We start from the raw sequence: 12,215 nt of genomic DNA on the forward strand, positions 1-12,215 counted from the left end.
TAAATAATTTTTAAAGAAATATTTTCACAAATGTTAAGGAAGTGAGGATGTGACGTCACACCCTCACAGTAAGTCTTTCTACACCAGTCGTTTTCAAAGAAATTTTGGTATCTTCAAAGTGTCATATCTCCTTAACAGAGCATGCTATCATGGTAGTTTCTTCACTGTTCTTTTTGTCTTTTTGTGCTCTTTCATACAAAATCGACATGTCAAACACCTGAACCAATCCCTTAACCACCGTAAGAGGCGTTATTTGCTCACGAAAAGTACTAAAACTTGGGATCATATGTTATGTTGTCATGCAAAACTATATAACAAACATATATGTTCACTTTGCTGCTTCTACTATTTCCTATGACAAACAACTGTTTGTACAGAGCAGCATAGGCGTAGAAGGCGGGGGAAGGGGAGGCCGGGGGCTGCAGCCCCCAACCAAACATTTTTGTGAAAATTCGGGCAATATGCTGAGAATGTTTCGGGCACCTACTGCAAGAAAAATAAATTGCAATGTGTTTTTCAATGGTTAAACTTATATTATTATTATCATTATTATTGTAACGACTGCCCGAAAAATTCTAACCAATATCAGACCTGTCAACCTGTTTGACCCCAAAATAGGGAGAATAACATTTTCAGGGCCAAAAAATAGGGAGAATAAGGAGAAAATAGGGAGGTTGGTAATTTTCAACTGAAATGATATAAATACTCCTAAATAAGTATAGTCTACTTATGCAATACAGTGAGAGAATCATCCAATCAGTGTTTCTTGTTGTAGTTTACAGCAGCTCGCTTCGCTTACTACAAGGTTTCTTTAGTAGGTTTCCATTTGAAACTGGGAATAGTGGACTCTGGGTACTGTGACTTCATGCCTTGTGTGCTAGATAGAGTCCCATCAAGCTTGAGACTTGACCGACTGTCTGTCTTGTTCTTGCGAACTACACTGATAGCCTTTCCTGTTCAGCGTTACTGTGGGGAATTAATTATAAGCATAAGACTAATTGTTGGCTATTTTCAGAAATGTCGCAAGTGGTGAAACATTAAAAAACCGGGAGAATAGAATATGAAACCGGGAGGCCGGGAGATTCGGGTAAAAACCGGGAGTCTCCCGGTAAAACCGGGAGAGTTACGGGTCTGCAATATGGAAGGGTAACAACAGGGCAAATGATTGTATGTAATTGGCATGCGATGTAACAACCGATACATGCCTATATGATATGTTGAACGCGCGATTTTTGTAATATATTTTTCGGGCAAGTCGTTACAGCCCCCCCCCCCCCTCCAATCAAATTGGGCTGCTACGCTTATGCAGAGTAGTGATGGTTGCCTTCCTTCATGGATATACGGGAGAGTAAACGTTTTGCAGCTTGCTGATAGAAGTGTTCGATTTTTTTACATTTATATACATGGCACCTACACAGTACCTTATGACTAGAGTCAATCTGTTTGAACATGGTGCACACGTATAAGCATTTGCTCATTCCGAACTGCTTAGTTTCACTACACGTAAAAATACATAATGTGTGTTCGATAACCTACGCCACCGTGGAACAACAATCTTGCGATGGTCGGTACAAACTGTGTCTGTAACATTACATAGGCAACTCGGCAGGAAAAGGTCCGATCACGTGTTGTCAGGAGCCTGAAACTTGGAAAAAGTGACAGTTTAATCGATCTGTATCATGTTTAGGCTAGTTGACATTCATTAAATGAAGGTGAGAAGTTTTCCCTAACTTTTGGCAGTTTTGCTTGGCCTGCAGTAACCTGATTCCCCTTGGTCCCCGTAATGTTACTCTAATACTACTATAAGTTGGCTAGACTAGCCTACACTACATCTTAGTAGTAGGCCTCGCGTTGATCTGTTACTTTTATTGTTAGGCTAGGCCATGTAGGGTAACTGTGTAATGTAATGTTGTAATGTTACTAGTGTTACAGTTAGGAGGTTGGAATATAAGTACTTAGCGTTAGTATGAGGGAAATCACAGGTATAAAAGACATGGAACTCGGCCTGAATAAGGTTAACATTCAGTCTTGTGTAGTTAATACGCTAGAGCCTAAGTAAGGGTGTAGTCTAGACTGATGTAGGCAAAGGCCTAGATCTACCACCATGAGAACAACACATCATCCACTGTGTAAGTTTAGCATTGGCCTACAACTTGTACAAGCTTAAGACTCATCTGTAGTATTTCATCGAAATATAAAGAACAGATGAAAACAGTACGAGTAGGCCTAAGTGTGAGTGTGAAAGCTGCCAGGAAAATAACAGAGCAAAAAGTCTGCACTGAATCGGGGGATGAAACAGTCGATTGGATTCAGTTGAAATGCACTATTGAATTTGAAGGAACAACTGAAAAAGTGGAATGAGTGGGACCGTAAATGACGCTATGTCAGTGTTGGCTGATGAACTGGAATATTTCAAGAAGCAGTGTTTCATGAAGTACAAACAAACAAGTTTCTTACTGGAAAACTAGTCCTCTCCCAAACAAAATTATGCTGTAATCCAGGTGGATTTTTAATGAAAATGCATCAATTGTTACATAAGTGAATATATATATACCACACAGAACCGTTGGTGTCCCTCTGTCGCCAGTGTAAATTTCCCTCCATTACCTTAGAAAGTAAGTCTGGGATGCAAAACTTAGAAATGACGACTTAATAAGCTCATGGATTATTTAAATGATCAGCCAATACTTCAAATAAATTTTATGCAGGTATTTCCTTAAGAACTGTGGATTTAGTGAAATAACCCTGTGAAATTTTCCCTGTCCCTAAGTAAGGATAGTCCCCAACTTTAGTCGTAGAAGGTAGTGTTCGACCAATAATCTGCATCCGGCTGATTATAAGACAGTCAGTAAATAATCTGCATCAGCAAAATCGTTGCGCTACCAATTATGCTGAACCCAATATTTCGTTCCACTAAAAGGATTTTATTTTTCCGCGCTTTTGATTTACCACAACCACAACGGGAAAATAATGTAGATCATTCGATTCAACGCTATTGAAAGCTGGGAAGGTAACGGTATGGCAAGTCCCTCTCACGCGAGATTGTACTACTCTAATGCTCTTTGATATACTATTCAGTTTTAGGCAGTTAACATCATACAGTATACCCGCGATAAGCTTAGGGGGATGACATAATTATAATTTTTTTTCACTTCGCTTCTTGCATCTAAAAACACGTCCTGTCATCCATGTTTAACGATTGATAAGAAAGATTTATTGTCTTGACTTAATATAAAACCAAAACAATATACTTTTGAACCACTTTGGCCGTTTCAACGAAGGTGAAAACTGTAAGGTGGAACAATAACATTAGGCTTTGCTCATTGTGAGTTCTATGTATATTAGGCTAGTTTGGCTAGAGAACAGTTGAGCCTCATAATTGTTCAGATTGCAAATGTGCCCAAGACTTTACAAATGCGTTAAAATGATGAAATCAAGGCATCCAAATACTCCCCAAAATCCCTAAAAATATTTGCAAAAAATGTTCTACTGCATTACACTATTTTGTGACTAGGCAAACACACTTACGCATATTTTTGCGAAAAATACCAAGCAAAAATTTTTTTTTTCCCCTGATCGCATCTACTATACGTGCTAAAATAATCCCTTTCAGTAACTGAACTCCCGCAAACGACTAAAGCAAGTCTGATTTCCAGCAACACACGTGATTAAGTCAATGGGACTTAAGTGTGAGATTTCTCTCACATGTAGTTAAGTCAATGGAGAAGTGCCTTTGACTTGCTGTGTATAATCGTTTGAAACAACGTTCAACCGGAAGTTTTCCCTCTCAAATGGTAATCATTGAAAACTTGAAGCAAACGTCCGGAATTGTTTTATTTTTCATATCAAATTATATATTTCGATATCAGATTACAAAATTAGGAATATTTTATTTCCGTTCGGTCTACTTTTCACTTTATTTACGTTTGAGTTGCAACACTGATAATGGTTATAATACCATTTGTCAAAGCTGGCCCATACCTTTTTTGGGGCATTTCGTAGCCAATGGCTACTATTTCCCCCCTTCTGTAGTTGGTACAGCACTGCCATTTACTGTGTTGTGGTGGGATTGCAACATTGGGACTCATCGTTATAAACGTACAGCGCCCCATGTATGTATTACAGTGTTCTTTATTTGCTTTAGTGTGAAACGTTAAGTTGTTCATTTACATCTTTGATTGTATTGGCCTAGAAGTTGGTAATCATGCATAACACTTAATCATATATTAGGCCAGTTCCACGAAAACGATGAAATAATTAGTAATCGGCATCGTCCCGATTGTCACATAAATTAATCGGTAATAACCGATTATCATATAATCAGTAGAACATGAGTAGAATTTATCTGGATACAGTTTTGACCACTTGTTACATTTAGGAAAATATTAAAGTATATAGTGGATGGTACAAAGTTTGTGAATGGAAGAAGACAAGATGACAAAAATAGAAAGTTGCAGTGACTCAGTGTCATTCAAAATACTCTGTAGGCTACAGAAATTCAGAAATTATATGAACACAATAAATGACAGTTTCAAACATTTACAAACTTGACTCGGTCTGCGAAATATAGACCATGTCATATAGAAAATAAACAGGCTATCAAATCAATAAGATGCTTTTGAATAACTCTTGAAGATTGTTCACCTGGCATGAAAACCTGTTCTTCCATTTTCAGTGTTGTTAAATGAACACTATCCTACACTTGTTAGTGTACATACCATCCTGTACATGTAAAAACGAAGCGTACCCACCTCAGCAGTTGCATGCTTCATGATTGAAACTGTTTTGACCAAAGTGGCAAATAATCGTAAATGGTGGATTTCATTCTTTTCAAATCATATATCACTAATTTTGGATTTATCATTTTAAGTAATTGAAATCTTGGAAGATGAATGTGAAAGACTATGAGAATATATATAGATTTTGTGTTATTATGTGTGTAAGGTAGGGGATTTCCACAAGTTCATAACAAGTAGGCTCCCTGTTGTGAAAAGAAAATGGTATTTTATCCTACCGTGTGACAGGTTGCAACAAAATGTTTTGCAAAAGACACTGGTTTATTCTTAGAAGCTACATTATCCTGCAGTGCAGGGGCCTGCATACTGTTGTATTCAAACATTCGAGTAAGCTTTACACAATTACATAGTTACCGTACCTGTTCTTTGGTCCTTCGGAAGTGCTCATGATCATATTAACAGCAAATCACAAACAACTTATCTACGTAAGGAAGGTGTTGGTCATAATTGTATGTCAGACCCCATAAATTATTGATATATATGAAGACTTGTCTTGTCATATTTTTGTGTGTAAGGTTTATTGGGAAATGTAAAATTGGATATGATCTACAATATGAACATTGCCTTGATAAAATGAATGCTGTTTCTGCATATTTCAAGGTAAGTAAAGCAATGTTATGTGGATTGGAAGGTTTATGATGCATGCATAAGACAGTGACTGCCCAAGTAGTCTTCAACAGTCATGTAGCAGTGATGTTGTTACCAGCACTTGGTCAGTTGAGGTAATAGACACTTCAATTAATATCACAGGCACTCATGGCAAGGGAAGGAAATGGAGCAAGCAAGACAAGCATCAAAGTGACAGAATATGCTCAGATGTTAATTAAATTACTTTTAATTGTCTGTCCACCTGTGTCTCTTAATGTGTTCTTAGTTTGTCAGTTAGCCTCTGAAGAAGATCCTGCTACGAACAAAAAGTTAAGCCAACTAACATAGCAAACATCACAGTGACAGAATATACTCAGATGTTAATTACATTAGTTTTAATTGTCTGTCCACCTGTGTCTCTTAATAGGTTTTTAGTTTTTCAGTTAGCCTTTGAAGAAGATCCTGCTAGGATCAAAACGTTAGGCCGGCTAATAAAGCAACCATAATAGTGACAGAATATACTCAGATGTTAATTACATTACTTTTAATTGTCTGTCCACCTGTGTCTTTTAATGTGTTCTTAGTTTGCATCTGAAAAGAGTTGAAATCATGCTTGGCATAAGAAATCAGAATAATAGATTTTGAAGCAATGGGATGTGTGCAGTGATTGGATAGTGTCTAAATGACAACCCGATGCTTAAATGTTACCATACTTGTAAGTTAAATATACTGGAGTGCATACTGGAATTGATATGTAGAGATGAATCTAAGTAAATATTATCATCCATACAGTAAATACTGTACATATCCAAACCAGTCAGTCTTGGAATATTTAATCTGAGAAAATATCAGTAGATTACAATAATATTTCCTAACCAATCTTTATATCAGAGAGTAGACACCCACTTTGATGTAAAGAAACATAACTTTTGTCCAACGTTTCTTCAAATGTGGGCCTTAAATCATTCAAACAAACCAGGATACAGTGATTTTACAAGTTGTTCTAATATTAATCTTTCTTTGCCACTGTCTATTAGTTTACTATATCCTAACCTGGTTCTAAGTTTCTAATTTCTAACTACTTATAATCCAATGCTCTAGTATTTTTGATTGTACAGTATCAGTCATACTCGGTCGGTATCATAATTGGTTGGAAATCATTAGTACTGAAGACCAGGCAGAGGCTGTACCACTGTAAGTCTGTCACGTGACAGAAGTACAGGTACTGTATACCTTGTCCTGAATCTGAATCAAATAGGCTGTAAAAATACAATTTTAATCTGGACACTGATCAGGGTAGAACTTTAAGCTCTGGATCAAAATTTTAGTGCAAATGCTTTCAGTTGATCTCAGATCAAGTATAACAAGTCCGCACCAACATATTAAACAATATATCAGTGCATCGATGAGATATTACACTTGTAATAAAGGTCATAATGATTCAGTTCAGGTCTGAATTTTGAATGTTATGTTGCTGAAGATTAATTCTCAGGGATTGCCATATATTGCAAATTAGTGAATTTAATGTCATAATTTTTGTATATAACCTTTACATTTATGTATATAACCTTTACATGACAACCTTTACATTTAGACAGAAAAGTGAGAAATTGGGGATTACATATCTATATGTGGTGGGGGGGGGGGAGTGGTTGATGCTTTCACCATATCAATACTTGTAAGCACTATTTTTGCAGTTTCTATTGCTGTTTAAATCCTTAATAAAACTTACCTTTCAAATGATACCAATTTTCCCAAAACTAATCCCACCCACAAAGTATTGTGCAGCTTTTGATCCTGTAGATGTATCTGATCAGTATCAGATGAGGATCATACAGGCTAATGATGCCAATTCATTCATGTCATGTAAATCACTGTTGTAAGTCAAATGATTAATGATGTGTATAGTCATAACTTATTAGAAGTCACCATATGTGTTTTCACCCAAATTAGCTTGTTTGGTTCACTTTCCATATATATTATGAAAATATCTTGCTCTTCTTTTCATATTTCAAGTTTTAAGTGAGAAACCTACCATAATATATATATATTTTTTTCTTCCTTTCTAATAGATCTTTTCCATCTGGCTGGTGCACTCACCTTTAAACCAATCCATCTGACCAGTACTCAACCATTGCTTTGTATTTCCTTCATTATTTTTTACTTTACCATCAACTTTCAAAGACTACTAACCTAACACAATGGGAATCGGATGCCCAAGGAGAAGCCAGTGCAAGATCATCATTGCAACATCGTTAATGTGGATCATGGTAGATTTTATGATCTTGCTCTATTACACTGCTCCTTGTGTGGGTCCAAACTGCAACAAGAATGCTGCTAATGACAATGCCATTAGAAGAATGATAGATAAAGCAAATGAATGGATAAACGTATTACCAGAAGAAAAAAAGCAGATGGGTGAGTCAAATCTCTTCAATGGCAAAATGCAGTTAATGAAATAATTCCTTGAGCACTGATAGCAAAAGGAGTCTATGCAATGGTGATGGTGTTTATGTATGTATGGGTGTATTCGTTCGTGCATGTATGTGTGTACATGTACATGAATGTCATGTAAGTGAGTGTAAGACACCAGATTGATTCACAGAGGGAGGACAAAGGTCACCTGAGGATACCAGACCTGTGGAAACTTTGTTTCCATATGTCTGTCTTAGATACAGCTTGGATAACTTATTACCTAGTGTGTAGATACTGTTTATCTTGGTAAGTAAAAGAAGAGTGTAGTTTCTCTTGGAGTGGTCCAAGGTCAACAGGAGTCAAAATCTGAAAACTTAGTAAACATGGTTATTCCAGAAGCAATCACTGTATGAACTACATTGTTGATACTTGGTATGTTGGTCCACCCTATGAGTACTAAACCTTATTGTTTTCTGTAAAGGTCAAAGTTCATTGGTTCCAAGTTGATATATGAACTTAAGATGTACATATAAAGTACTGTAGGTCCACATAAGTATAAGAACCTTGTCAATCACTTGAAGTCAGTAATTTGGTCAAAACTAGAAAATCTTGTCTGTAATATTACAATCAATAATGTAAAACAAGCTACAATCTTCGACAAAAATAGATGGGACACCCCACTCCCCGTATCAATGTTGCAGTTTCTGAGCGCTTTTGGCTACAACATTGAACGGGGGGAAGGGGGTGCGCTTAAGCCAATATCGCTCGTTGTTGCTCATACTGTCCTATCATTTTTGTCGAAGATTGTCTGAATGGCTGTACAACGGTTCATTGGGGTATATATCGAGGTCTAAGCTGCCCCAAGCGTTGCGTGATAGCAATAGTTGTTAATATTTCCTCGTAAAATTATTATAAGTTGCAATTGCTGATTAATTCGAGGAATTAGGTCGAACCTCATATTCAATAGGCACGCATCTTTCAGCGAATAAAGCGAATAATTTCACAAGAAAAACATAATATTTTCGATCCGTTTCTTTCATTTATTTCGTATGTATCTTATACTGGTTTCTTACTGATGTTTCACATTATATGTCCTAATATATATACATATTACACTTAATTCCGTGTGAGAGGAAAATAGTAAATAGATGATAGCATGATTTTAACATAAATTCTTGAGTTTTTCTTTATAAACTCTCAGGATAAGAAAGAAGAATAATGTTAATTAGTGTCCGGTGTAAATGTTATTGTTGGGTGTGGGCTGGGTGGGTTGGGGGGGGCGCTTTAGGCAAGTAGGGTTTCACAATTTCAATGTGCTGCAATACAATAGCCCCAGAAAATTATGTCAGAAAGTTTAGTTGTATATATAGGTTGCCAGGGCAACCCTGGGCAGGAAGCAACTTGTGGATGTACAATGACGGATTTCTAAATTGAGGTGTCAATACTATTGTTTAGCTTCTAAACAACGGAAAGCCGCCCATTGTATGATGCATGTAAGCCTTTAATACATCGGTTAGTGGTGTCATAATTCTCCAAAGTGTTAGTTTATAGACATATAGCCTCATTGCTACACACGAAACATCTACAACAACGACACCATTTCAAAAATGGCTTCTTATTCTCTCATTTCACCGGAGAGTAAGGCATATGCGCGCCTATTGCGCGAAAGAGAAAACCTTTCAGTTCGTCAAGTTGCCAAGTTAACAGGAATTTCGAAGAGTTCGGTATCAAGGATTTGCAGTAAACGTTTATTGTGGGGCGAGGCTCTACCAAGTACTCATGGAGAGGGACCGGTTCGAAAGAGGGGGCGGCCACCCAAGTTGAGCGTTCGTCAAAAGCGTGCTATTTTGAAGGAACTTAGAAAAACAAGGAGTGAGGGACAGTTTTCTGTGAGAACTCTCAGGACAAAATGTGAGTTACATACAGTGTCGGAGAGAACAATATCTCGATTTCTCAACAAGAGTGGTTATAAGTACTATCAAGCCAGAAAGAAGGGTCTCCTATTTCCCAAGGACCTGCATCAACGCTGGAAATTCGCCAGAGGAATTAAACGGTCTCGAGGTGAGGCATTCTGGACTAAAGATATATCTTTTTATTTTGATGCCACCGCATTTAATTATAAGAGCCACCCACGACAGCACGCAAACACTTTAAGTGGGCGTGTTTGGCGTAAGAAAAGTGAGGGATTATCATTCGGTTGCACGGCCAAAGGGAGTAAGGTCGGGAGTGGCGGAAAAGTTGTAAGGGTGTATGCCGCCATCTCATATGGAAACGGCGTGGTGTTGGCTAAACCATACCGCAAGTTAACTGGGAAGCGTTTTTCGAAATTTATGAAAAAGGAATTCCCGGCAGTCTTCCAAAAATGTGAAGCAACCCATAACACTCCACGGATTTTTCTTCAAGATGGCGACCCTTCTCAGAACTCAAAGAAAGCTATCAAAACACTAAGTCGCATGGATGCAACCATTTTTAAGATCCCTCCTAGGAGCCCCGACTTAAATCCAATAGAAAATATCTTCAAACTTTTGGGGGATAAACTGAAGTACGATGCCATCGAGAACAATATTGAATTTGAGACATTTCGAGCTTTCAGAAGTCGAGTTGTTACAACTCTCCTCCAGATGCCGCGTGCTATCATTGACAAAACAATCGCTTCAATGGGTAAACGAATTGATGAAATTATTCGAAGAAAAGGAGAGAGACTGAAATATTAGTATTTTGGCTGTAATGCGCTATCCATGCTATGCTTTTATATTATGATCTGCCACATGAGGGCGGTAATCTCCCGAACTGATGGTGAACATTGTACGATTTACCAACGATGGACCCCATGTTTTTCCCAAATTTCAGCTCCAGAATACCAATATTCCGAGTTTGGAGCACACTCAGTTACAGTTCAAGTTTCTTTAAATCATCACGTTCGTGAAAATTGGACAAACATATACATAATCGCCGATATACGAACGGTTAACCATTTATTGACGATAAAAGGCTTTGGTTAACTTGATGCTTTTAGACTATTTCAACGGTTGACCATCCATCCACATTGACATACTGTGTAGGTCAATGGTATACCGTGCTCGGGTCAAGTGTGTATCGTGGCGGTCTTTCACTAGGATGTCAGTCGATGTCAGTCGAACCTAATATTCAATAGGCACGCAATAGTTGTTAATATTTCCTCGTAAAATTATTATAAGTCGCAATTGCTGATTAATTCGAGGAATTAGGTCGAACCTCATATTCAATAGGCACGCATCTTTCAGCGAATAAAGCGAATAATTTCACCAGAAAAAACATAATATTTTCGATTCGTTCTTTCCTTTATTTCGTATGTATCTTATACTGGTTTCTTACTGATGTATCACATTATATGTCCTAATATATATACATATTACCCTTAATTCCGTGTGAGAGGAAATTAGTAATAAATGATAGCATGATTTTAACAGAAATTCTCGAGTTTTTCTTTATAAACTCTCAGTTTAGTGACGGTGGAACCCCCTCCCCTCCCCTCCCCTCCCCTCCCCTCCCCTCCCCTCCCCTCCCCTCCCCTCCCCTCCCCTCCCCTCCCCTCCCCTCCCCTCCCCTCCCCTCCCCTCCCCTCCCCTCCCCTCCCCTCCCCTCCCCTCCCCTCCCCTCCCCTCCCCTCCCCTCCCCTCCCCTCCCCTCCCCTCCCCTCCCCTCCCCTCCCCTCCCCTCCCCTCCCCTCCCCTCCCATCCCCTCCCCTCCCATCCCCTCCCCTCCCCTCCCCTCCCCTCCCCTCCGTTCCCCCTCCTTTCCCCTCCCCTCCTCTCCGTTCCCCCTCCGTTCCCCTCCCCTCCCCCTCCGTCCCCCTCCCCTCCGTTCCCCCTCCGTTCCCCCTCCGTTCCCCTCCCCTCCCCCTCCCCTCCGTTCCCCCTCCGTTCCCCTCCCCATTCCCCTCTCCCCCTCCCCTTCCTATCCCCACCCCTTTCCCTCTCCCACCCCTCCCTCAACTCATTCCCCTCCCACACCTCCCACTCCCTGTCACTACCACACCCCTCCCAACGCTACTCGACGACGTAGTTTGAATAATAGTGTAACCAAATATGGAGGGTTGGATTAAGTTAGAATAAACTTGGCAAAACATGGTCCACATGGGGGGACATCAACCTGTTCGTTGGCTTGGATTTGCGAGCGGAAGGTAAAATATCGCCATCGAACCGTCATCATCTCCGTTTCTCTTTCTTCAATTTGGCCCCCCTTTATGTATATCAGTGGATTCTTGCCAGTTGCGAACACTGGTGTTGAACCACTAAGGACAAAATCTTGCGAGAAGTGTGTTTTTGGAGCGGGTAGATGTACCATTTGACCTTCTAATAGAAGCAGGAGGTCATGCCACGGCATAATCTGCGGACTCCATCTGAAGTCATTTAGGAAAATGACTTCAGCTTTCT

General features: G+C 39.2%; 1 protein-coding gene across 1 annotated transcript in view; it reads left to right on the plus strand.

Annotated features, from left to right (window-relative positions):
• The first annotated feature begins 1,488 nt into the window (after positions 1-1,488).
• Positions 1,489-12,215, plus strand: part of LOC139959177 (polypeptide N-acetylgalactosaminyltransferase 1-like) — a 62,166-nt gene continuing 51,439 nt past the window's right edge. Inside the window, exons 1-2 of the mRNA XM_071956776.1 lie at positions 1,489-1,712; positions 7,457-7,802. Of these exons, the coding sequence (XP_071812877.1) occupies positions 7,586-7,802 (217 nt within the window). The 5' untranslated portion in view covers positions 1,489-1,712; positions 7,457-7,585. The remainder of the gene's footprint in view (positions 1,713-7,456; positions 7,803-12,215) is intronic.

Source organism: Apostichopus japonicus, chromosome 18, assembly GCF_037975245.1.
Source record: "Apostichopus japonicus isolate 1M-3 chromosome 18, ASM3797524v1, whole genome shotgun sequence".
Classification (NCBI taxonomy): domain Eukaryota; kingdom Metazoa; phylum Echinodermata; class Holothuroidea; order Aspidochirotida; family Stichopodidae; genus Apostichopus; species Apostichopus japonicus.